The sequence below is a fragment of the Pleurodeles waltl genome, chromosome 4_2, assembly GCF_031143425.1.
Source record: "Pleurodeles waltl isolate 20211129_DDA chromosome 4_2, aPleWal1.hap1.20221129, whole genome shotgun sequence".
Lineage (NCBI taxonomy): Eukaryota > Metazoa > Chordata > Amphibia > Caudata > Salamandridae > Pleurodeles > Pleurodeles waltl.
In genome coordinates, this window is record NC_090443.1 from 74,028,665 (window position 1) to 74,055,950 (window position 27,286).

Genomic DNA, 27,286 nt, shown 5'->3' on the forward strand with positions numbered 1-27,286 from the left:
GTTTTGTAGTGGTGTGCGAGTGTGGGTGTGGTGTGTGTATGTGTGTCAGGTGTGTGTTATTCAAATTGTCCGATGTGGTGTTGTTTTGTTAATGTGTGTGTATTTTGAGCGCAGCCGTATGTCCCGCGAATGGTTTAGCGCAACTGAATGTCCTCCGCAGTGATTCGTGGGTCATAATGATGTGGGTGTAGTTCTGTTGGCGTAACGGTGTGGGTTTTGGTACTGCCAGTTTGTCACTGACCTTTAAGCTGGCAGATTTGTGTGGCTGTATAGTGACGGATTGCTATGTGTGGATGATAATATGGGTGTCGGTAATCTGCTGCGGCGGCGGTATGTTGGCTGCAGTCCTCATGGCGGTAAGTGGGATTTCCCGCCAATGTCATAATGAGGGCCTTTAGTTTTGCCCGAGGTCCCTGGCCGATATTCCATATTCCTCCTCACGCGCAACCTATCTCTCCTCCTGTTGCTCGACTCAAGTCCAGACCCCCCTGGTATGATGCACCCTCTGGGTTAGACGTAGATTGGTCTTGCAGTCCTCTCCATGCATTTGGACTGTTCTGAGGTTCTGCGCTGGACCGGACGGGGCTTGTCTGGGTGCATCTCGGAGTCCCTCTCTCTCTCTAACTCTCTCGCCGCTCACCGGTCCCGTGGCCACGTCGTTCTGTCTTGCGCCAGCCCTCTAGCCAGTTCCATGTTTCCTCCAGAGACTGAAAGAACCAGGATTTGCCGTCATGCACTAATTTTTAGTTTGGTCGGGAAGATCATCATGTATTTGATGTCCTTGGCCCGCAGGGCCCGTTTGACCTCCTCAAACTGGCGTCTCTGCTTCTGGACCAGAAGGGTAAAATCCAGGAAGAAACGGATAAGTGCATTTTCCCACTTCAGGTCACCCCTTGCTCTGGCTTTCTGGAGAATTGCGTTGCAGTCTCTGAAGTTGAACACTCTAGCGATTATTGTTCGGGGCTGCCCACTGGAGGTGGCCGCGTTGGCACTCTATGTGCTCGTTCAATGGTGAAGTAGTTCAACAGGCGTTTGGGCCCCAGTTTGTTCAGGACAAGGCCCTCTACGAATAGTTCTGTGCAGTGTCCTGCCCCTTCCAGGACTTCAGTGATCCTGATGTTGTTGCGACGGGCCCTGCCCTCTTGGTCCTCCAAATTCGCCTCCATCTCAGTCTGCTTAATTGACAGGTCTTTACACTTGCTTTTCTAGTTGTTTGTTTACAGCCTGGAGCCCGTTGATCTGACTGTCCGCTGTGGTGACCTTATCAGTGACCTTGGAGGTCCGCACACATTAAATTAACATCCAGCGTCACTGCATCAATTTTTGGCTCAATGTTGTTCCTTAGCTCTTGTATGGCATCCATAATTTCCCACAGTGAAGGGTCTCCACTCTCTGGGTTTCCCCCTGTAGGATCTGGTGCAGTTCTCACAAATCCTATTGACCCAAGCTGCACCGTGTACTTATCCAGACTATTTGTTTGCATTGTTTGTAGGCCTATGTTGTGCCCCATGTTGTCAGGTCCCTTGTGGGGGTGCTCTTCTGGTCTCTGCGCAGTGGGTCGGTACTTTTACACCATGGGACAGGTTCTCTGCACCCCCCCCCGGATAGTGGAAGGTGTCTTCCCATTTTCAGGCCACCTCACAGCCCAGTCTGGGCAGCACTCCTTGTCCTAGGCCCAGTGCGATCGCCAAGTGATCTAGAGTCAACCCCAGGGCTTCTGATGGGCCCAAGTGGGGTGCTAACTGTTGGGAGCTCCGCTCCTACCTTTCACAGAAGTGTCTTTTAGTCGGGTCTACCTCTGGTGTCGTGGATCTCATCCCCCTGGGCCCCTCCTGTCTCCATTGGGGACTGCCATGCGCTGATCGTAAGCCTGAGGGGTCTCTCCTGGCAGCCTCTGTCTCAGCGCCGGTCTCACCACTGTTACTGTTGGTGCCCAGAGCCACCGGTGGCAAGGCCCCGGCACCCCCTTTTGCCTCGCTGACGTGGGGCCCTCCGTGCCCCACAGAGCTTCACCGGTGTCTCTCCCCTGGGGGCTGCAGGGCCTGATTCCCCCCCCACTTCAGACCCTTCCGAGGTCCAGGGTGCCTCCTCCGGAGCTCACTTGACTGTCCCTGTTGCTGCTGTGGATCGTGGGGGGACAGGGGGCACGCACCTCAAAGGCTCTGCTCCCAGCCTTATTTATTTGCTCCAGACCGCCATTTTGTTTCCTCTCGGCTGCCGGTTGCTTCGTGCTCCCAGCCGCGGATCTCCTTCTAATGCCTCCCGGTTCATTGCGTTTCGGGGCTCGGGAAGCTCACGACTGCTGGCGAGTCTTTCCCATGCATCTGGTCCGTATATGTGTAGCAGATTTTATCGGGCCTGTAAGGCGCTGCTACGGAGCCGCTCAACTATGCGGCCATCTTGCTCGGCACCAGACCACGACCCCTTCATGCCAATTCTTACACGTTGTTTCACTTGATATTTTACCCAATGACTTCACTTTCCTCCAGCAAGTTTTTTTTCTAGGTGAAGTCTGATGCAGCTTTGGTGTTGCAGCTAATGTTATAATTCTGAAGGGACAGTAAATCCTGTTACTGGCCAATTTGTAAACATCAACCCATTTGTAGCAAGGCTCTCAGAAGCGTAAAATCCACAGCAAAGAAACACCAAAGCCGGTCCTGAAGTTGGAAAGTGTCAGATGCCTTGATACAGCCAACTTGGTTAGAAGCGTGATGTCCCAGTACCCTCAGGATATGTGATAATTCATATGAGTAAGCAATGCATTGTCTCGAACTAGGGTCAAAGAGTTATGAATTTAGAGCCATTTTTGCTGGACATTCTTTGCAAGAAGTGTCTGGTCTCTTTAACAAACTCTTTAACAAACAAATGTCAGGGCAAGTACTCAAAGTACAACACATTTATGAGTGTAGATGGAAAATATAGTTCGTCTTTTTCCAGTAAAACACATTGAAGACACCAGAGTGGTGCCCTTGGAACCGCAGTAGCTGAGTTGTCAACAGGATATCTTTCACAAGTGATCCCTTGGGGATGACCATTGCTAAAACTTAAAAAATAAATAAAAACATGGATAGGGAGTTTATCGACTACCATTTGATGGTGAATATATTTGTACCACCTCTGGTAAAGGCTTTGCCCAATGTAAGGCCTTTTGGGGCTTGAACTTGATTCCTGCTCTGGTTTCCATGAAAAGTTCAGCTTTTGCTTTGAAGAGATAACAGAACTTCCAAGCCTTTCTCCTATTGGCCCAGCCAGGAAGTTCATGTGTATATGAAGAAACCAATGATAAGGAAAGGTGATCTCAATCTGAGATCTTTCTGTTAGAAGAACAAAGGATTCTAGGTAACATCCGTGTTGCAACACATCTTATGAAACAAAAGAATATAGGGACATCAAGAACATCATACCCGATGCAAGTATGTACACTCCAGTTTCCTGACTGATATTCCGGAATAGAAAGTGTTGCCAAATCATCCTGTTTACCACCGCATACAACTCTAACGCTGTACAATAAAACAATATATGAGAGTAAAAATGACCAACAATTCCGGGAGAATTTATTTCATCTAATCTGGGACACTGCATAAATTTTTTCACTTTATCGCCATTCCTAATGTTTCAGCCACCTCTCAAACAGCTGCTGGATTCTTATCCCCTGGTTAGGCTGGCTAAACCTCTCAGGAGCCACGATCCTCAAATCTCTTTTTGAAAAATCACCTTTTGACTTATAGCTCTCTAATAAAGGCAGTATCAAGCCACAAAAGTGATCAAGCTAATGCACGTTATTCCTTTGTCAGCAGAGGTTTTCATGTCTTCTTATACTTAAGAGGGCACTTTAGGTTCTCAAACCTCAGGTACTTCACTCAACATATCCCATATAGACCAAACTACAAACAACACCATTTCAGCCATCCACAAGAAGACTTTGACCAGCATTCCCAGCACCCACCAAAACAACTTGTTTCTCTCTACCCATGAGGGACAATTATCCTGAAACACGTCTAGAGATACACAGCACTGGCTGCACCTACAAGGTGGAAAACTGAAGGCTGTCACTGAAGTAAGAGTTATCATGTACCACATTTATCATAATCCATAGGGCCAAACTGAGTGCTGGGATGTGAGGCAGTGTGCTTCCTTCTTACTTCTATAGTACCAAATGGGTTAGGCTACAAGATTCCAAAGAAAATGTGTTCTTTTATACCAGGCCTTTTTGTAGGGCGGCACCCACCTACTAAAGAGGCCCATCTTCAGTTCTTCTCTCAAAAAATCAAATAGGAGAGATGAGAAGACATTGAAACTAAAGGGACTCAAGCATGAGCCTTGTTAGTGCTGCAGGCTTGCTACTCCAAGGGCGCCCATACAGCACTATGAGTACACCAGTCAGACCACTTTTAGTACTGTCTTCTCTCCTGTTTCTTTTTTTAGGGGTGGAACCCCAGTACAGTGAAAACACTAGCCTCAATTCTCTCTGTTCCCAAGAGAAATACCCCAAACTGTTCCTATGCCAGGCACCTGCCATCTTGTGGGTGCAGTGCACCTCCATTTCCCAGGAGAGTCTCAGAGAGAAGAAACATGTCATTTTATAACCTGCGGCAAGGAGGCTAACTCATTGCTTAGTTTCCTACTCCAGGTATCACTATAGATTAATGATAGGAGGCTTTTGGAATTTGATCCTGGGAGTCGAGAAATAGAAATCAGACATCCTGAAGTTCCAGAGGAAATTTACTATCCATTTGAGACTGTTTCAACATAGAAAGTCTCTTAAGCAGACTTTAAATCTTCACCCATGAGGTCTTGGTGTCGGAAGCCGACTCATGAAAGCCTTCTGGAGGCCCACAAACACTTCAGCTGTTGCTAGCAGGGCAGAGGGCTCCGGCCTGTTGTTTAGGCATGTGAATGCATTTGCCATTCTACCCTGATCAAAAAATTCAATAACTCACAAACAACCCAACCTATCAAGCGTGTTAGAGGTATTGACTGATCACTTCAAGATGAGGGACATGGCCATAGGTGTCTCAGCCTAGAGCATCAACTACAAAAAACAAGTTAAAGGATGGAATGATTGAATTAATCTCAGACACTGATGGTTGCTCAGGGCTTGCGTTATAGTCCATTGTTTTTTGCCCACCATGTCACTTTACACAGAGACATACCGTGTGCGAGTCAGTACTGACCGTGCTCCTTATGGGAATAGTCTTCCCTGAACTGCCAGGTGAGGCCTTCTGCAGAAGGGAGCACAAGGCACCCCTAAACCAGTTTCGGCCTCTTTGGGCCTTGATAGTTTGGTACAGCTTGATTAGAGTACTAGCTACAACAAACAAGTGATGGATGGGATGCTTGAATTAATCTCAGCCACTGGCGATCACTAGGGCCACATCCCACTTCATTGTTTTTCTCACACCATGCCACTCTAGATAGAGGCCTACCTTATGTAAATCAGCTCTGACACTGCTCATCAAGGAAACAGTCCATCCAGAACTGCCAGTATAGGATGGAATGTGGTCTTAATGCACCCCAGTGACTGAGAATGTTTCAAGCATTCGATCCATCACCATGTTTTTGTAAGAGTTGGAGAGGGCCATGCTTATCCTTATGGTGACTGTGAGGGGTATTCTTTACTTCCCAGTAAAAGTTAACCAGCAGGCGCAGCCATATGCTCCAGTGCGGTGTCCAACTATGTTTCCTTGCCCTCTTCCCTTTTATTGTTCTTTGCCTTCTTTCTTCCTTGCTCTCTCTTCATCACAGCATTGTGCTGCAGTCCCAGATCGCGTTGACCTGTGCTCTGAAACAGGAAGCTGGCTGCAAGCCCAAAGTTCCTTGGACAGGAAGGGTTGTGCCTCCCCGCCTTTGTATCCTCTTCCTGCTTCAGAAGTCCTGAGCGACTTACAGAGTTACTGGGAAATTTCTGACATTTACACCCTGAATGAGCTAAGGATGGCTCAGGTCCGTGGTGACAGATAATCGTTCTCTACAGAGTACGGCCCTACACAGTAATAGCCGATGGAATAGCTTGAAACCATTGCAAGAGCCATAAGTATTCCAACCAAGAGCTGGAAAAACTGTATGTGAACACGGAGCATCAATTCTTCAACCAGGACTGTGCAAGTAGACAAACTCTGGCTCCCGGAACCAGCAGTGTTTGGGCAAGGAAACTCCACAGCCTCCTGATGTGTGATCCTACAGAGTCTAGAATCAGGGTGGGAGAGAGGCTTAGTTGCCCCAGCATGGTGTTTGTGAGCAGGCAGGACACCGCTTCCCCCAAGCACAAGTGGGTGATGATTCCAAAATCAAGTCTGTAATGAACCCAGCAGAGTGTGGGTGACCAGAGAGAGAGCACGACTGCAGCAACCGGAAGTCTGTGACCACACTGAGCACCAGCTCCAAAAAACAGGAGTTCGAAACTAAACACAGCCTTGATTATAACAGCCAGGTGTTTGTGACCAAACACTGCTGTGGCTCAAACAGCTAGGAGTCTGAGAACAAAGATATTCCTGACTCCAGCAACCATGTGTCTCTGACTAGACACAGACCCACATCCCTGCTGACAATAATGTTTGATCAGACAAAACACATCCCCAACAATCAGAAATCTGTGACCATTGAGAGATCTAACTTTAGTACCCACCTTTGTGGCCTAACAGAGCACCATCTTTCCAGAGCCTGTGAGCAAGCAGAGCCCCTAGGGAATACCGTGACCTACAGACTAAACCTGAAATCTACTTAGACGCAGAGTTGTGTCTCCACCTCCAATGGTGCTTGACCTGATGAGGCTAAATATCCAATGGCCAGATGTGTACAACCAGAAACAGCCCCGCCCCCAGCAACCCAATGTCAGTGAAAAGTATCTGATCTCCTAGCCCACTTGCACAGGGAACTTTTGGGCCACTGCCAGCAGTCAGTAATTGCTAAATACTGTAGAAAGCAGAGACATAACAATCCAAAGCTCACCTTGATACTTATCTCTGCCTAGCCACCATCAGCCAGAGTTCAGATCTCGGTAGGTGACAAAGACACTTCTTTGAATCAGAGTGGTCGATTCTACTCACAGCAGATAAGGGTCAGTGGTCTACGCTAATTATTATAGCTTTCTGTGCCTCCTTCGGCAACTCTTGACCACGCTACTGACCTGTGATATCTCCCAAACCAAAGATTAGTAGGAAATATCTTTTGACTTAAATCCTTTCTTTGAACTTGTTCACACTGTACTAAATGGGCACCTTCTCGTAACTCTCTTCTAAACACCTTGCATGTTGGGTGCCATAGGATGTCCCTTATTCCACACAATTTTTAATGTCTGTGTCACACCCCTTGTAGAAATGCTAAGGAACTTGAGACACACATTCCAGTCCTATGTTGACAATGCTCGACCCAGGATTTGACTTGGATGGAAAATAGGCCCAGGCGCTAAAATAAAAATGGCCCCTATCAGTGAACAGATAGCTAAAAAAGTCCCCCACGGTTGCAAATTGGGTCCATTTTTAAAGTATAAAGACATGTTGTACAACTGTTTTGCAAGATATGGAACACTGCATGTATTTCCACTTGTTTATTTTAATATCAAGGAAATCAACAGTAAAAACGAACCCAGAAGACCATAAAACCGGCCCACAAACAGTCAAAAACTGGCCTGCATACTGACCAGTCAGACCAGTCCTTCGGGTACTGACTAACAGCCCTATACGCCAGTCCAACACTGGTTCAATCTACCTGGTTTCCTGGCTAAGTTTGCACTGTAAAGTAATGAGTGAATGTGCCTTAGACAAATCCAACTTGTGTGAGTGAAAGCCCAGAAGAAAACAGTACTGTTTCACTTCGATAACTATATCTTTCAGGTAAGAAATTACACTCTTGATTACAGTCAAAAACCAAGGGGAGGGTCTTTCTGAATTGGCAGGTGGTTTGTATGCTAATTTACCTAAGACACTTTGCACCATATTAGTGTCATTTTTTTACGCTAATGTGGCCCAACGAGGGCAAAATTCTCACGTCACATTTACAAAGTGACTCAATGCATGCATTGCGCCACTTTGTATCCCTTTGCGCTACATTATACCTGTGCCAGGCATTATGTATGCAAAGGGGGCTTACCCCCATTAGGGGGGGGCGAAAAAATGGCGCAAGAAAATCGAAGAGATTCCTTGCATCATTTTTTACGGCACTTTTAACGCCTGCTCAAAGCAGGCGTTAAAAAGGGGCTTCCATTATCTATAATGGGCTCCTATGTACTCTGCAGAAGTAGCGCCAATATTTTGGTGCTACTCCTGCAGAGTACATCAATAGCGTCATGAAAAATGACGCTATTGCCCGCTACCCTGCGCCATGGTGCGCTGTATTTGAAATACAGCGCACACATGGTTGTGGAAGGGGAGTGGTAAAGGGTGCAAGAAAAGTGGTGCTGCACACAGTGCAGCACCACTTTTGTTAAATATGGCCCTAAAAATCTGTTTTGTTTGGATTCCAGTTTTACATCTTTCCAACCATTCCACCTTCTTTCAGATGTATGCAGCATAATCATGTCCCTGGTTGATTATGCCGATGCACTATGTGAGCCCTCATACTAAATGTCGAGTTAGGGTTAAAAAAAGACAGGATTTTATCCTACTGAAGTACTTCAGAAATACATTCCATATGCAAGGCCTTTCGTTGACTCCACCCAATCAATATACAGGTGAACTGATGTTCTTTGCTACCACCTGCTCTTTACTGTCTGGAACAGAATGTTGTATTGTGTTTGTGTTTATATATCACTTCATACCCTAGAAATGGCTCAGGAGTGTGTATGTGGGGTACACATACGCACCAGAGATTTATACTCCATAGCTGGCTGGGTGTTATCCTTGTCCCAGGTTGAGGGCAGCACCCAGGAAGGTCACAGGTTTCCCACTCTGGGTTCTTGGGTATGTAATACCCATCTCAAAGTTCAGGTGCTTTGGTCATAGGTATAACATGTGTTGGTCATTAGTGAACATACCCTCACAACTCTGTTGGTGTATTTGTATTAATGCAAGTGTGTGCATTTTAGTGCGTTTGTAGCTGCTTTATTGTATACTTTTTTGCCCTTGTGTCTCTGCATACGAGTATGTTCACTTTTGTCTGTATCTATCTGTCTCTCTCTCTCTTCTCTCTCTCTCCCTCTCTCTCTCTCTCTATATATATATATATATATATATACCCCTAAGCAGGATGACTTTTATTCCTGCAGATATATTGGAGACAAGGTCAAGGAGAGAAAACTTGCCCTTCAACCGGTTTTACCATTTGTGTGTAGTCCTCTGGTAGTCACACCTCCAGGGTGGGCTAACAAGCTTCTAGCGAGGAAGGGTCATGCCATCTTGAAAGGGGCAAGAATGCAGCCCTTTGGGATAGCCAGATGCCACACATCACTGGAATTTCATTGCTAGGTAGGAGGGGACCCGGGCGAGGCTAGCCACCAGCGATGGTGACTGCGTATCCCGAGTGTTCCTGGACTGAGATTCAGAATCCACTCCTATCCTGCACATCAGGGTACACCCTGATTGTCCCCATGTTGCCAGGGACTATCGCAACCGCACTGAAGTACTTGCTGGTAATCCGAGTGTCGAAGATCAACTTGTGCAACAGCCCATGACACACTGATCGTGGCCACGAGGGGGACTGACACCATGCTTGGGCCTGTGGCCCTGACAAAGCCCTTCTGTAGTACGACAAGGACCCTGGCAAAACAGTCACTGGTTTGCAGGCCGTAAGAGCCGCACTAGTGGATCCTGACGGGCCCTAATCAGATGCTGCCACGGATCTAGCAGTGCAGGCCATTTGATGACCGAGGGCTGAGTCATGTGAGTTGTCACGGCACACTGCCGAGAGACCATAGGGACTAGAGAAGTGGCAGACAGCAGCACTAATCCTGTGGTTCCAATTGCAATGGGGCCAAGCTAGACTTTGAAACTTGGCACTGATGGATATCGAAGGCAAGAATCAGCCTCAGATCTGAGTCGGACGGCAGTTACGGCATGACATGGTGTACAGCGACTGAGCTCCTGCTGCCGGTGTAGCACTCCGTGCTCGAGTGCCTTGGACAACCGCAACTGCTAAAAGGCTCACACAGAGTCTGCTGGAAGGGCTATTTGTGACACACACCAGTTTTATCAGTGTCTCCCTCTCGCATGGTGGTGGCATAACACCGCTCTTCTGCCTGGCTAGCGATGGACCCCCAGTAGTTAGAGAATGAAGTGTAGGCCTTCTCTCCCGGCTTCATAAGGTGAGCTGCTGGGACCTCTTCTGAAGCTATATTCTACGTAAATGGAGACTAGCAGAGACATACCCTATTCCCGCAGTCCCCGGCTCTAGATAAAAGCTTTGACTGCACACACTGTGGGCCCCCCTCTCCACCTCCACTCTGGGGCCCTGCTCTGCTCATTTGCCATTTTGTCAGCGCTAGGATACGAGGACACCCCACACAAAACCACCACCGCTATCACAAGCTCTGTTGGGGGAATGCAAATCCTGAATCATTCTTGCCTATCAACACCTATGCAGACACCCTTCTAAGATTGTGGGTGGAATCTGGACAGCCTTCAGGCGCTGAAGAGACTGGGCTCAGTGTGTGTGTCCCCTGCGATACTGGTGGTAAGGCCGTGAACATGCTGTGCCATTAATAACTCCCCTTATCTTATTTCTCTGTACTCACTAGTGGTGCACAGCTGTAGACATAGGATGCAACAGAGCTAGAACAGGAGAGCCTCCTGGGATCACCTGCTCCCAATCCACCGCATCAGAATGCTCCTCCACATTGGCACCTACCGACTACATACTCCTGACATTAGCTCTGGATAAGCTTGATGTTATATTAAAGGAAATATGGGACTCCAGAGTGGCCATAGAACAGACACTTGGTAATATTACAATTGATTTCAGCCTCCTTAAAGATGATCATCGTAATTAGGCTAATAGAGTCGGATCTAATGAAACAGCCCTTTCTCTACTAACGCCCTGGCAGACTGAACAAACCTCTGCAGTTGCTCAACTGCTTAAACAAGTTGACATTCTCCAACAGCGGGTGGAGGATGCAGAGGGATGATTACGTCAGAAAAATGTATGCATCAGAGGAGTGCCAGAGGGAGTAGAGGGTACCAACGCCAAGCAATGAATGAAAGCCTGGCTGCAAAACACAGTGGCCGCCATTGGCCTATCAGACCTGTTTACGGTAAAAAGGGCGCTCCGGGTGCCGACACAAAGGCCGCACTCCAGGGCACCGCCGTGCCCTATTGTAGGTCAGATACTAAATTTCAAGGATTGAGATATGATCCTCAGGTGCACTAGGGAGAATGCACCCATTACAGTGGACGACACATGGATCTCAGTATTTCCTACACACTTGCGGTTCAGTGCCAGCAGGCTTCCTACCAGGTGGTCAAATAGCAACTATGCAAGGTGGGTCTAAAGTATACCTTTCTTTTCCCTGCCAAACTCAAAGTGCTCCATGACCAACGTATCCTCTTCTTTGATTCACCGGAGGCCACGTGGGACTGGGTAGAACAGCACTTTCCTACTTCCAGGAGACCAGAGACTTCGGACCCATTGGGGCCTAAACTTCAATGAAGGCCCTGGAAGCAGCAATGTGGCCCTGGAATTCATACCTTAACTGGGGCTGCTCCATCTCCACAATAAACACTGGAGGGCCAGACGGTCACGCTCATGTCTGCTACCTCCCTTCGGGACCCGCGTCCACCCACCAGCTCTGATTCCTCATCTGTCAGTATATCCTGTGGGAGTATGGCTTTGTTCCCTTCAGTCACTCCACAGACTGCCAACGATCTCCTTGGCTGACGTAGTGAGTACTGTTACTTAGGGGGTCACTATTTTCTGGTATGCTGTGCGACCTGCATGACCCCACCACCCCATGCCGTTCACACTGATGTCATGTGCTTGGCATACAAGACCTTGTAGTGGGTTGAGCTACATACCTTTTCCTCCTGTGATTGTTAGACCTTGGTCCACACAGCCTATCAGACACTATTGGTAAGACCCTGGGGACCACACTAGGGATGGCCCTGTAGTCCGGGGTTCCAGGGCTGTGGGTCTGGGGACATGCTAGTGATCAAATGATCTTTCTGTACCATTGTCGGCTCCACGGCGGGAAGAATGTTACACATCCAAATGCACCTTGTGTTCTTTTGTGTTCATATTTTTCTTAGGGTTTGATCGAACGAATGTTCATGGCTGGACCTTGTATTGGGGGTTTGTTCTAGGTTATACATCATTGTCACATACTGCTTGCACACTGAATATTAGTATGCGCTGGGAGAAATGTTGGATCTAAATGTCTAGTTGCATAAAACAATGCTAGGAGCTGCGAGTAAATATAATATCATCACCTGGAATGTCAGGGTGATGGGATCAGTGCAAAAAAAGTACAGGATATTAGTGCAATAAGGCACAGATAGCTTGTTAGCAGGAAAGCCATCTCACTGCTTCTGATTACCTGCTACTGTGTAAAAAATGGTGAGTTCTCCTGTTTCCTACGTCTTACTCTGCCTTTGCACAAGGGGTGGTAATTTGGCTGAGAGCTGAGGTTCCCTTCCAGTAGCTGGACACCAGAACTGACATACAAGACCATTATGTTTTCATCAGGGTACCCTGGATGGGATGCTGATAATCATGGGTAGTATTTATGTGCCCAATATGGAACAAGATGCATTTTAGCACACTTACCTACTATCCTCGCAGACTGGGCACAATACCCTTGGTTAATTGGGTGGGACTTCAATGCCGTTTTAGATACCTATCTAGATTGCTCCTACTCTCCTGTACTTGGGATGGAATCAGTTTGACAAGCTAAAGTATTACAGCAGTGGGTTAAAAGGTGGTCCCTATCTGACGCTTGGCGTCAACGTAATCAAGGCATACGGGAATACTCTTTTTACTCACCCCCACAACAATGACACACACTCCTAGGCAAGACCCTCTTGGACTACATTCCTCTAGAACTCACTTTCTCATGGGGACGTATACACAGCCCCATCCCCAACTGGTGTATGCAGCCGCACATTCTGGAGGATGCAGTATTCCAGAATGCAATTGCCACCACCATTGATACATACTTTACTAAGAATATCAATAAGGCCAACATCCTCACCCACACCTATCCTTTCCATATGTACACCACGACATGATACTATGGTCACACAAATCAATATTAATGGTGTATTCTGAGATTTCTACACTGCCCTGCAAACAGCCCCCCTGCCCACTGGCAAATCCTGCTGCTTTACTTTCCTTTCTAGATCAATCGACCCTGCCTAGAGTGCCAGTGGCTGAGAGGGAAGCCCTAGGTGCCCCATTACTCCTGGTGGACCGTAGTGCCAGCAAAGAGCTTCTTTTTGTCCTCATACACCACAGGCTCCAAGACGTCTCCGAACTGTATCATATTGCGCCCTCTCCAATACGGAAGCGAGTACTGAAGGGTGGGAGGGAAGCGGGTCTCTCTCACTCAACCTCATGGACAGAAACCCATTACTAGAGGTGAGAGAGTGAAGCAGTGTATAATTATTGGACTGCTGTGTAGTTCCGTGGCCAATTCACTACCCTTGTCCTTGACAACTCCTCCATTCCTCCAGTGGTAACCATAACCTTTCCTTTTTTCAAATCCCACTAAGCGAGCAAGCAGCTGGGACGCGGAACGCTTAGGTTTATAGACAAGATGCTGCCTTTGGAGTAAGTGTGACTATAAGGGGCAACTCCCCTCTGCATGTTCCCAGACTTGAGGCAAACCGCCTTGTCTTCTTAGGGCCATACCTTTATTGTGTATTCAGGTAGGCCCTGTGTGCATTTTAAAATTAATCTGCTCACTGGCTAGTATATTTATCTAGCCCCTCATATATTAGGGATCTATGACCCTGAAGAATGCCCCAGACCGCTTAGGCTCTTAGAGAGGGCAGAAACATATTGGTCCCCATTTTTTCAGACACTTTGAATTATCATATTCGAATGTGTCCTTACTGTTCTTTTAATCTTATCTACAAACACCTCCATTTAAATACTATATCTAACAGGTGATTTGTAAGGTAATTTTATATTATATTTTCCACCTTTCAACTGGATCCTTTGTTTTATCCAGGAAGATAAAATTTCAGCACTCCCTCAGAGTTCATTTAAGAATGAGGTTGAGTCCGCCAAGGTAGTATTATCTTACCTGGATGGGGCTAAATGGTCATATGATGAAGCATGACACTATAATGTGTGTGAGACCACCTAGTACGTAAAGGGAACTCCCTCACACTTCTAACTGCCACTTTCTTGCCTGTGAAGGCAATCGCCTAACTGGCGTACTCTTAGCCTAAATAGCCTATTAGAGGCCTGTCCTTGCCATCCCCCACACACCTTGTGTGCTAAATCCTTGCTGCTTGCCTTAGCTTATACCACACCTTTGCCGCATCTGATAATACTTTCAGCATCACTTTTTTAAAGAATTTATATAAAAATAATCTAGTTGCCCCTCTCACAGTGCCTACCATAGTCCTAAACATATCACCAATTGCTGAAGATTCTGGGGTGGTAAAAGGCTTCTAGCATTCTTCAATTAAAATGCATGCGTGATATTGCAGGTCCGGGAGGGCAAGGTCTCCTTTTTCCCTTCTTCTGCGTAGCTTTTTCCATGAGATCCTGGGACCTTTCTGAGCCCAAATGAAAGAGTTTATAGCTTGTTGCAATTTATCCAAATGTTTCTTGTCCATTTGCAGGGGGATGGAGTTGAATAAAAAGTTCAACTTAGGCGAGATCACCATTTTAATTAAACTGACTCTACCAATGATTGTAAGAGGGAGATATGTCCATCCTCGCATTAACTTGCTACACTCCTCCAAAGCTTTCCTCTAATTAACCACTGGAATCTGCGCAATACCCTGCACGATCATCAATCCCAAGTATCTCATTATTCTCTTTGTCTCTCCATGATCTTTTTTCTGACTCCATACCATTATCTAATTTTCCCTGCGTAAATATGATAACCTTCTCAAAGCCCTCCGCCACACCCAATAGCGCTGGAAAAGCCCTACATAGATCCGAAGTATATACCAGGAGGTCATCAGCATACAGGGTCACTTTTTTCTCCCAATCTCTACAACAGAAGGGATCGCGATACTTCGCCTCATCTTCCTGGCAAAGGATTCTATATATAAATCAAACAACAAGGGAGAGTGGGGGCAGTCCTATGTAGTCCCTCTAGTAATCTTAAATGGTTTGGTCAGCTTCCCACTCACCACTACACAAGGCATGGGGGCCTGATAAATTAGACTGATAGTTTTGCAGAAATTCTAACCTAAATTATATTTCTTGAGGCTAGTGTTCCGATAGCTCCAATTGACCTATTGAAGGCCTTCATTGCATCCAGGGCTATAACAGCTGAAGGTGCTTGATAAGTTATAGCCATATCAATAGCTCCGATAAGGCTAAAAGTTAATTAGTGTAAGAATCTATTTATAATTAAACCTTTCTGATCTCGGTGTATAAGACCATTCACAACTCCACTTAACCTATCCGCCAATATTTTAGCAAACAGCTTATAGTCACTGTTTAGTAGTGATATTGGCCTATAGGATTCACTCACAGTTGGGCTTTTCACAGGCTTCAAGATCAGGGAAATAGTCACCTCATTCCAAGAAGAAGGCAGTAACCCGCCCTTCTCAAAAAGTTCTGATAATAGCTGTGAGATGGACGGCACAATATATTCTCCTATGCCTATATACAGTTCTACAGGGATGCCATCTGGGCCTGCTGCTTCCTTCTCTGACTCCCTCTCAAAACCGCTCTTATTTCCCCCTGAGAGATTGGTTTATTCAGTGCGACCTGCTCCTCCTGTGTCAAGCTCGAAAGAACATCCTTCCCCAACCATTCCCCAACCTCCTCCTCACTCACCACAGTCACCTCTGTATAAAGCTGGGAAAAGAACTGCTTAAAGCCACCCTCAATATCCTCTGGGTTGCTAAGCTTAACCTACATACTAGGGTATCTTGATGCTAAGCAGACTGCGCCCTTGGAGCGGCAGGGGAAGTGACAACAGTTGAAATGCTATTTGAGGGAGGCACCCTTATGTCCCATATGGATTTCACTCACAAGCATGGTCTGCCGGAAATCCTAATTGTGACATAAGCCAGTATCATCTGTTATATTTGGCAACACTGGCACCAGACGGTTCTGAACTAATCACTCATGACTTTATATAAATTATGCCTATTATGGGGGGTGGCAGACACCTTATTCGTTAGCTTTATAGAGGCTTCCGTACTCATTTTTGCTGACACCCCTAACGTCCCTATGGGCTAGGTGGGAAGATCTCACACAAGCTCTTCAGGGCAAGGAATAGACCTTTCTCTTAGAGTACCTGAGCAAAGTCGCCCACAAATCCTGCTATAAATGTATTCCATTTTCAATTTTGCACCGGGCCTATGTCACGCCACCCAGACTTCACACGATTTTTCCTGCTGTATCATCTGCCTGCCCCTGTTGCCATACTTTGGACACAGTTTACTGCCCCTCAATAGTTTCCTACTGGGTGGATAACAGGACTGCTTTATCAGAACTGACTGACTTAGACTATTAGTATATGGCAGAACATTGCATACTGAGATTGCATCCCAGGCTCAAGGGCTCCAAGGTACTCACACGCTTTACTGATTTAGAATTATTACTAGCAAAGCACCTCCTTACGAGACGCTGGAAGTCCTCAGTGACACCCATGGTGTCACAGTGGTGTGAGGAGGTCAAGCGATGGGGCATGTCTAAAAGTGGTACCTTGCACAAAGTTAATACAGAGGCTTATAAAAGTGTCCCAAGGCTAAGGAATGGGACACCCTACTTGAAGATTTCACAACTCAGGAAACACTTGATGACTCGTCTGTCTAGGGACAGACCACACAACTCATTTTTTCTCTGCTACATTTATTGGCATAACGCCACAACCCTATCTCAAACAGTGATACCTCTATAAGACCAAATTCTGAGTAGTGATAATGCATAAAAGAAGGATCTACGACATGTGATACTTTCTCCCGTAAAGGCTAATTCCAGATAGATCACTGGGATCAGCTGCTCCTGTCATCACTTCGACACATTCCACATTAGCACTATGTGGGTAATTATTTGCAAATGAGACAGTGACAAGTTAAGGGGTGCAGATGGTGGGAGTTAGTTGTTTTTACTTATATCTTGTGTTGCTACTTGATGTATATATACACTGTACTTCTACCGGCCATATGGTGGCATGTGTCTGTACATGAAAATGCAATAAAGTTTGTGTTAAAAAAAGGTAGGAGTGGACACAGTACCCCATGGGCTAGTGACTTTGTGGCCCACTCAGGGCACTTTCCTGGGATAAATATGGCACACCTAGCACTCTGATCCTCAGATCACGCTGGAATCAGAGAGAGGACCGAAGAAGGACTGCCCAGCAACCCCTTGGGCCCGCACAGAGAGGCTGCACCTTTGGAAGACCTGCACCTGCATCACTTTGGGCCAGCAAAGTTTAGATTGCACCTGCCGCTTCCTGGTTTGGGAAAAAGGTGATTCCCAGCCCAAACCTACATAAGTGACTGCAAGGGACAGTTGGCCTATCTCCTGGAAACAGCTCCAGGGACACAAAAGCTGAAGCCCAAACTGACAAGCTGGTAGCCACTGCAGAAGCGTAGCCACTACCATTCACAGGGCACCTAAGAGGACATATCTGAGATAGCCAAAAGATGCATCCCAGTCTACCTGACCTGGGAGCGCTATCCAAGTTCTGATTCGTCACAACCAAGGGACACTAGCCTCTACCTAAGGATTTTTCCCTAACCGCGGTGCACCCTAACCTGTACCCAGCATTGGCTGGCCTGATTCTTCAACGTAGAGAACATCGAGGGATCCTGATCTCTGTGACCAAGTTTGCCCCACTTCATCCGTGGACCAGGGAGCAACCACAAAGACTCCCAAGTCGACCGCACGATAAACGGACCATCCTTTGAGCATCTTTTGCCTGCATCACATAGCATCAGGACCACTCCGTTGATGTCTATGGCGGCTGTCTTATAAAGTTGGGAACTTGCAGTAAAAATGGTCTGGTGACCAGGTAACTGTTGATGGTGTGTCCACTTTGGACCCCTAGACCTCTGTCCTGCTGGAACTAGTTGCCCAGCCCAGGCTGGAGAAGAAAAACTAATTGATTCAAACTTTTGAAGAGTTTCCAAAGTTTTGGTTGAACAATGCATGTTTGCAGTTGAATTTAAAACTGATAATACCTTCTAAAATCTGTATCTCCGGAACCCTTTAGTGGATTTTGTTCATCAAGGTCTCTAAAAAATCATGAAAATATAACCTATTTAATTTAGTGTCTTTGTGTGATGTGGCTTTCTTATTATTTCACTATTTGATGGTGTTAAATGCTTTACACATGGTTCCTTTGCTACTCCTTACTGCTTGCAGCCACAGCTACCTAAGGATGAGCATAAGGTTAAGTGAACGAGTCTGACTGAAGATGGTATTTATGAGTGTACTATACGATAGCCATATCATGTGGGTGTGGGGATAGATAGATAGATAGATAGATAGATAGATAGATAGATAGATAGATAGATAGATAGATAGATAGACAAAATGTATTATAGTTTGCACAAAACACTTGATTACTTTATGTAAATAGGTATTGTACATATATGTTATATCACTGTATTTTTTCTATGGCTATGAAATGTATGATCACACATGCACTTAAAACGTCACCTAATATGGCTCTCCTTTGTATGAATAAGGCTGTGTATACAGCGAACTGAGTCACGGCTGACAGTAGTTGTAATTAAAAATATTAACTCCAGAGACTCTCAAGTGTCGGTAGACTTTTATTGGAGTATTAAAGGATTTGCAAATTTGTACTGAGTAAGCTGATTAAGTGTTTTTCCTGTGCCCCTTTGTTCAGGAGGACATTGGCGGTCAACTATGCAGTTTTTATGGAATGTATGAATATCTGTGTATCTATACATGAATCCTTTGGTATGCATACTTTTACGTGTTGCTATATAAATGTCTATGTGAGGAAATATCTGCTTCTGCATGTCTACCTAGCTGAGTGTATGTGTTGCTTCTGTGTGTTTCTGCCTTTGTGTTGTGTGCACACAGTGGCTGGATCCTGCTCATTTACTCCATATGTGCCAAAGTGTTTTTATGCTGTGTTGTTACTCTTCACCTGTTTGCAATGGTGCTGGAACTATTTTCGGACTGGAGATGCTGCCAATAATGCTATATCACTGAGTTCATGGGGGTTGTGAAAAAGCCAAGCATCACATTAAGAAAAAATGTAGCAAATGAGACACTTCAATTCAGAAGGAGAGTTATAAGGGTGTAGTATGTAGTCGCTGGTGCATTTTGGAGCACACGTAAAGCATGGTGTGGTAGCGCGCCTTCATTTACAGACAGCACAATTTCCACTAAATTTGCATACACAGGCATTTTTAGTAATAAAACTATTAAACAATAGTTTATGAGAATCACGTTTCACCACATGTTTATCCTTCGCACAAAACCAAGTTGTCTCTTGATTAATTAGATCCGATTAAAATATTTGATTCCATCACACTTAAGAATTATCAAAAAATGTCCTTCATATGTGCCTTTCTAACTGCTGATATATTTTAAAACATTTGTACAGTTCATTTACAGGTATTTAAATGTTGTCTTCGAATAAAAATTAACATCCTACACCCTTTCCTTTCACACTTATTGCATCCAAGCAAGATTGCAGAGAAAGAAAAGTAAACATCAATCTCTATATTAAAAGAATAAGCAGCAATTTGTCAGAAGACATAGCCTGACATTTGACCTCTGTCTTTAAACACATAGCAAATGTGACAAGATAAGAACAAATTGTAGAGACATCTTTCTTGCTCATTCGCCTCCTGAACTCCTGCATGGTTATTTTTGGGGTGGTGCAGCACCTCCCCAGCATCCTACTTCCATCGCCTGTGCTTGTCTCTGTGCCTATGTGTGTTTATGCTGCTCTTCTTGTCTTCAAGTGTCTGTGTATTTATTAATATATTCAAGTGCCTTAATGCTTCTGGGTGTTTTCCTTCGTTTGCCTGGCTCCCTGACTGTGTGCTGCTGTCTGTCATCGTGTGTTTGTGTGCCTCTCTTTATTTGCCTTCATGTGACAACTTTGTGTGTGTGCGCGCGCATACTACTAATACTTGTGCAATACCAATACTATTGATATGATCCTGTGTGACTCTGTTTTTGTCTGGGTTTGTCTGTGTTCCTCTGTGTGTCTCTGTGCCTCTCTTTATATGCCTTTATATGACAACTTTGGGGTGTGTGTGCAGGGCCTGATGGTGCCCTGTGCGACAGTCTTTTTTGGCACCCCCACCACATGACCACCTCCTCTGATTCACTCACTACCACCTGGCTAATGTGCCCCTCCTCTCTCCATAGCCCCTTTTTCACATACATTCATTTGTTTTAAAGCATTTGTAAAGGCTGGCTTTACTAATCCACCCAGGTAGCCACATAAAATATAATTCTGTTCTTCGCAGCAGGCATATTAACCAACTACGCTACTTTATGGCGAGTCAAAGCTGCCCATAGACAAAACTCCCATCTCTCTCCCTAGCAGGAACATTAATCACGAGGTATTTTGACATTTTGGGGGTCATTCTGACCCCGGCAGTCTAAGACAGGCCGGCGGTGCCCCGCAGGGCATTCTGACCGCGGCGGTTCGGCCGCGGTCAGAAGAGGCAAACCGGCGGTCTCCCGCCGGTTTACCGCTGCCCTTAGAATCCCCCATGGCGGCACAGCTTGCTGCGCCGCCATGGGGGATTCTGACACCCCCTACCGCCATCCTGTTCCTGGCGGTTCGCCCGCCAGGAACAGGATGGCGGTAGGGGGTGCCGCGAGGCCCCTGGGGGCCCCGCAAAGTATTTCAGTGTCTGCTAAGCAGACACTGAAATACGCGACGGGTGCAACTGCACCCGTCGCACCCCTGCAACTCCGCCGGCTCAATTCTGAGCCGGCGTCCTCGTTGCAGGGGCATTTCCTCTGGGCCGGCGGGCGCTCTTTTGGAGAGCGCCCGCCGGCCCAGAGGAAATGTCTAAATGGCCGCCGCGGTCTTTTGACCGCGGTGCGGTCATTCAGCGGCGGTACCTTGGCGGACGGCCTCCGCCGTCCGCCAGGGTCATAATCAGGCCCTTTGTTTCTTGAAGGCTGGATGCACAAGGAAATTTTCAGCAGGTGCTTTTAAAAAGCAAGTTTCAAAAGTAATTGCTAAACACTGCCCCCCAGAGATCAGCGCCCCCCAATCCAGGTAAGCACCTGGTGCGGCCGCACCGCTCGCACCGCCCTAAAGCCGGCCTTTGGTGTGCGCGTATACGCATGTCTAATGGCCTTATTTAGAGTTTGGTCTGACATCAGTCTAATACTAATACTCTTAATAAGGTCCAAAGTTCCTCCGTTATGTCTTGGTTTGTCTGTGTGCCTCTGTTTTAAGCTGCTGTGTTTATCGTCTTGTGCCTGTGGACCTCTGCTTGTCTAGAGTTTGTGGGTGTTTATGGTGTTTATGCTACTTTGTCGTCGCCTGTCTGTGTCCACTAGTGTGTGTTTATACTACCCGGTCTGTCTATGTCTGTTGGTCGTGCCGGTTCGCTAATGAGAAAAGGAGAGGCCGATGGGGGAGGGCAGGGCCATAAATTGGGCGGAGGGTGTGGACAAGATTCCCTCCCCAGCTCACGAGTGCGAGAAGCCAGACACGGATCCTGTGAGTGCAACAGCTGAGGCCTCGGTGTGGCCGTGGGGAGCTCCACCACCCCTTCGCCTGCAGTGGAGCTGGTCTGTGTCCGCCGAGCAGAGCCCTGGGAGCTATGACCGGACTCGGGCGGTGGATCACCCTGGCCACGAGCCAGCAGAGATGACCAAGGTACCGCAGTCCCCCGAGCTGTGCATCCCAAAGGAGTGAGGTGGGAGTGTTGTCAGATCCTGTGTGTTTTTGGAGTGTGCAGGTACTGTACTCTCCCTTGTGGTGTCTACGTTGTCGTTGATGTTGATGGATACTATCGGCGATACGTTTGGAAAGCCCACGTTTGCATGTAATGTCTCTATATGTAGGGGCACATCTCTAGGTACATAGTCTCATGTATTTAGTTGGACATATGTAAACCAGTAAGTAATGATGGGACATGTACATCCTTGATGAGTAGATACCAGACTGTCGAGTTGGTAAGTACTGCAGCGCCAAAATATCGAGTCATTAACTCCACATCTATGCAACTTTATATGTCTCATCAAGGCACCAATCTGTGAAGTTACGTAAACTTCTACTTACTTACCTTCTCAATATTTTTTTTGTTCTCGATATGTGGGACTCAGTATTTTGACCTCATTGTACTTTCTAGTGCATATACTGGTGCTCTCCCTGTGGGGTCTGTCTTTGCTTAATAGTATGTAGGTGTCTGGGCGTCCTCTGTGCTGGGCTATGAACACATACATAGGCTGCTGCTTTCTGTTTGGTTATGAATGCACACATCTGTATTTACTGCATGTGTTAAGAATACATAAGTGAGTGAACCTATCACAGTACACCAGTGCTTTAAAGGGGCAGGTAATATCCGGTACTTACAGAGCACCTGCACTCCTCTGCACTTCTACAATACATTTTATGGTAAAGTAGCAGCACATTTCAGAAGCAAACAGGTAGTTTGTAAAGTGAGTACTGGAACGTCTGTATTTGCATTTAAAGCCCCGATTATAGTACATACATTTATAGGTACTGTCGGCCTTACTTAAAGAGTCTCCTGTGTTGGAAGCACGTGCATCTGTTGGCCTCATTGAGCTTCCTTCTGTGGGTGCAGTCTGCGTTGAGAGCGTGAGCGCACATAGGCTTGGTCTGTGCAGGGATAGGAGTAAACACACCTGTCAGGGTAGTCTCTGTTTAGTTTGGAGTATGAACATCTGTAGGTACGGTCTGTTTTGCATAAAGAGTGAGTATGATCCTAGCTGGGCGAGGAAAAAGTATATCCATACGTTTGGTCTGTAATGAGTTAGAAGTGTGCCGCTCTATAGGTGTGGTCTGTCGTGGGTTAGGCTATAATTCTTCCAAAGGTATGGCTGGGCTAAAGGGAACCTACATATAGAGTTATGGTTTGTGTTGGATAAGGAGTAAGCACATTCATATGTATGATCTGTTGGAAATACATACATTGGTAGGTACAATCTGTGTTGGTTTGAGAGTGTGTGCTTCATTAAACACTATTTTAGGGTGGCTGTCTGTTCTTCTATACATAATGAATATGGTGACCATGTAGTCACCATTATCTGTTTTCTGTGTAGGCTCAGGGGTACGTTCTTCTCTAGGTACTTTCACTGTTTGGCGTATGTACTCTTAGTTGGCTTGGAAGTATATCAAACCGACAGGAATGGTTATAGTTGGGATTATGTGCCACTGTAGGTACCCGTTGTATTGGGAGTTTGTTCATTCATTGACAGTCTGTGTGTTGAGGTGGGAGTTTGTTCATCCATCTGTACCATCTGCTTTGGGCCTTCATATTTATCCATAGGTACTTTCTCTTCTGGGAGTTTGTTCATGCATACACACTCCACATGCTGGGTTAAGAGTTTGTTCATCAATTGACACCATATGCAATGGGATTATATTTATCCAAAGGCATTCTGTCCATCCATAGATGCTCTGTGTTTTAGGTTGGGATGTCGGTACCATCCTCACTGGGATTCTTCTATTTATAGGTATTCTCTCTTGGGGGTTTGTGGCAATGTTTGTGCTGAGCTGGGAGTTTGTTCATCCATCTGTACCATATGCAGCTGAATTACATGCATCCGTAGGTACTTTTTTGATGGGCGTTTGTTCATCCGTAGGTAGCCTGATTTGAGTTTGGAGTTCTTTGATCTATAGGTTCTGTCTGCGCTAGCGTTATATTTATCAGTAGGTACTCTCTCTGTTGTGAATTTCTTCATCAGTAAGTAGTCTGTGTTGGGAGACTGTTCATTAATTAGCACCGTCCACATTGGGATTATATTTATTCATAGGTACTCTAGTGGTGGGAGTCTGTGGCACTGGTTGTGTTGAGCTGGCAGTTTGTTCGTCATCTCAACCATTCTAATTGAGGTTATATTTACCCGTATCTGCTTTCTCTGTGGGGAGTCAGTGGGCACTCTGCGTTGGGAGTTTGCTCATCCGTCTGTACCGTTTGCCTCGGGATTACATTTATCCGTTGGTGCTCTCTCTGTTGGGAGTTTGTTCATCCGTGGGTACCCTGTTTTGAATTGGATTTTCTTTGATCCTACATTGGGATTATATTTATCCATATGCACTCTCTGTGTCAGCAGTTTGTTTTTGCCACAGGCGCTCTCTGTGTTTGGGAGTTTCAGTTGGACATGTGTTCATCCATAGGTAGTCTTGAGATGGGGTAGAAGTCTGCTCCTCTGTATGCACTCCTGTGTGTTCTTCCGTAGGTACAGTGTGCCTCAGAAACCCTCTTCGCCCGCCACCTCTCTACAGGAAGCTGTGTATTAGCACCCCTCTGCAGGCCTTGCGTCTCCAGAAGAGCGTCCTCTCTTTCAGGTGGTGCTTCATGCATGCTTGGATCTCTCTCTATATATATATATTATATATATCGGTTTCTTAACTGGGGACCCTTGCCATAGCCACGGTTTATTCACGGGTAGCTCTCCTGGTGCGTCACGACCGTGGCTTTTAGCAGCCCTTGCATTCCAGCACTTGGATTTTCATCCAGCGCTGCACTTGCACCTCAGCCCTGGTTTCGAAAAACCCCTTCTGTGTCAGGGCGGGAGCAGGACAGAGAGAGCGACAGCGGAAGTGCTGGGGCATCACGTGACCTCACGTGAAGCAACCGCGCGCCATTCCGGCACCGTGGCCCACGCGCAGCTCCCCTAATGTCTCTCAATACTGAACTGCAGCCTTCTTGCTAGTAGGCAGCGAGGCCCATGTGCACACCATTCCCCCATCGTTCCTCAGTACTGACCTGCAGAACCTTCTGCTACTCCAGGAAAGGACCACACGACCCTCTCTTAACACTCCTGACCACTGCCTTGGACTGTCACACATAGACCTCTTTCCCAGTGCTTCCCAAGCTGCCCTGCACCCCGCTAGTCCAGCACTCCGGCCCGCGTGCACCCCTCCCAGTCGTCTCTAAAGATGCCCTGCAGCACCCTTGCAAATCCAGTCCTGCAGCCCAATGCGCTTCTGTGAAACCTGCCCTGCAGCTATTATAGCCCAGCACCGTGGTCCACGAGCAGCTCTCTCAGTGTTCCTCGCTCTCCTCAGCAGCACCTTCGCTAGTAGCAGCCCACTTTCAGTCCCACAATGGCCCTCAACCGGAGCCCAGCACTCTTGCTAGTCCCGCGCAGGTTCCACCCTCGCATGGCCCTAGCTCGGCAGCTTCCTGTTATCCCGCTCCCTTGTATCAGGTTCAGTTCCTGGAGGTGTTTGCTCCTCGACGAGGGCAGGTGGGGCCGTGGGCCGGGAGTGGCGGCGCTGGGGGCCCGGGCTCTGCGTTCAGCCGTCTGACGAGGCCTGGCTTTGACGTGCAGGGACTCATTAGCGGGTCATAAGACTCTGGCGGGAGATTGGCTTTGCCCCAGCACTCCTTCCGCTGCCAAGATCGCGAGCTGTGGAGCCACTCAGAGGTATGGGAGTGGACCAGGCGTAGAAAAGTGACAGGCTCTGCCTAGCCTTGTGTACAGCATCCCAGCGAATGCCCTCTTTCACAGGCTGGCATCGGCCAAACTGCCTTACCCTGCAGCATAGGGTTGCATAAGTGAAGGCCCCACTTCCAGCACGGAGTGCCATTCCTTAACTCTATCGCAGATGTGGGCATCTACCAGTGTACCTTTACCTCTTCTGATGGACGGGCATCGGCCATTTCGAGTCTCGCTGCCCCCCCGTGCCCTAGAAAAGGGTCGTGCTGTTTGCGTTGACCTGCTTCTTTGCCCTAGAATCTGCATCAGATGTTTTTTTGTGAATGTCTCGCCTCTTGTGGGCATATCTAGCACCCTCTGAGAGCAACAAAATGCGCCTTAAAGCTTGGGTCCTTCCCACGAAGCGCATTCCACGCCCACTTGCAGACTGTGCGCCGTGTTCTTGAACAACTGAACTTATTCCTCTGAGGAGGGCAGCTGAGAGTCGCTCTCTGTATCACATATGTTGGGCTGCTTCCACCCGTAGGCACGGAGGGAGGCACCTTTGAAGACGCCTTTCACTAATTTGTGGTCCACTGCCTTATGCGTATTTGAACACACCGGTGGGTACCTAAGCTGTATGGGCGACTGAACCCTGTACAGAGAATATTTACATTGTATCAGGAGAAATTAGGGCGTGGGGTTTCGCAGGAAAACCAGATCGCAGCAGGCAGGATGAGTGTGTGCGGGGGTGGGAGATGGGGGAAATTGCGCCGGGCATGTAATTCGAAAAGTATTCTTGACTTTTTTTTATATTTCATGTTTACTATTTGAGACATATGGAGATAACGCGACGTGCCCAGGATCACACGATTTTCAGTCAAGTGCCGACGCTGGGACTAAAACCTAGGATTAAGTTCCAGGTTCAGAAACGTTGCATCAGCGCCTAGTTCCCAGCTCCCTCTCCTCAGTTTGCGAGCTCCATCCCTTCCTCTTCCGCCCTCTCTCTAATTCCCCAACTCTCCCTTTTCTTTCCCTCCTGCCGCTAGATTTCCCACCGCCCCCTCTTTCCTTGGTTCCCCCCCCCCCCCACTTCCTCTCCAGCTGTCATGGTGCGGAGCGGGCAGGAGCATTCCGCGGATATGAGGGGAGCGCAGCGGATTCCAAGCTGCACTTTCTCTTCATTAGGGGGAGAGAGTGAGGTCCGGGGGCTGGGGGTCACCCGAGCGCACAGGTGCAGCCCCTCGCATGGTGGGAGGGGGGCACGGGTCCTAGGTCCTATGGGGCGGGGGGCAGATATCTTGACCTCCTAGTTCCCATACGGTTGCGCCCCGCAGCAGGGCTCATTCCAGATTTAGTAGTACGCGTGCTGCAGGCATTTCAAGCCCAGGCCGCATTTAGATGTGTTATCCCCATTCCACCCGAGCCTGCACAGCAACGCTCGCCTTGCCGCATCCGGCGCAGGCTTTCGGCCCTCAGCTCTGGATAGTCACTGCAACTTGCATTTACTCCAGCACCACGCATGCACCCATCTGCACCAGCTGCCTGCCACTAGCGCCAGCACCACATCCACTAATATCAGCAGTAACCTGCACCCACCGGCACCAGCATCGCGTCTTCGCTCATCGGCACCAGCATCACACCGGCA

At 47.3% G+C, this 27,286-nt stretch overlaps 1 protein-coding gene across 2 annotated transcripts in view; it reads left to right on the forward strand.

The window, feature by feature from the left end:
• Positions 1-27,286, forward strand: part of TNS2 (tensin 2) — a 370,478-nt gene that overhangs the window by 38,261 nt on the left and 304,931 nt on the right. The window contains exon 1 of one of the 2 annotated variants that reach the window (XM_069230716.1): positions 21,740-21,904. The exons of the other annotated variant lie outside the window; for it this stretch is intronic. Coding sequence (XP_069086817.1) covers positions 21,896-21,904 — 9 coding nt within the window. The 5' untranslated portion in view covers positions 21,740-21,895. Of the gene's footprint in view, positions 1-21,739; positions 21,905-27,286 lie in introns of those variants that run through there. 2 annotated transcript variants of the gene reach the window in all.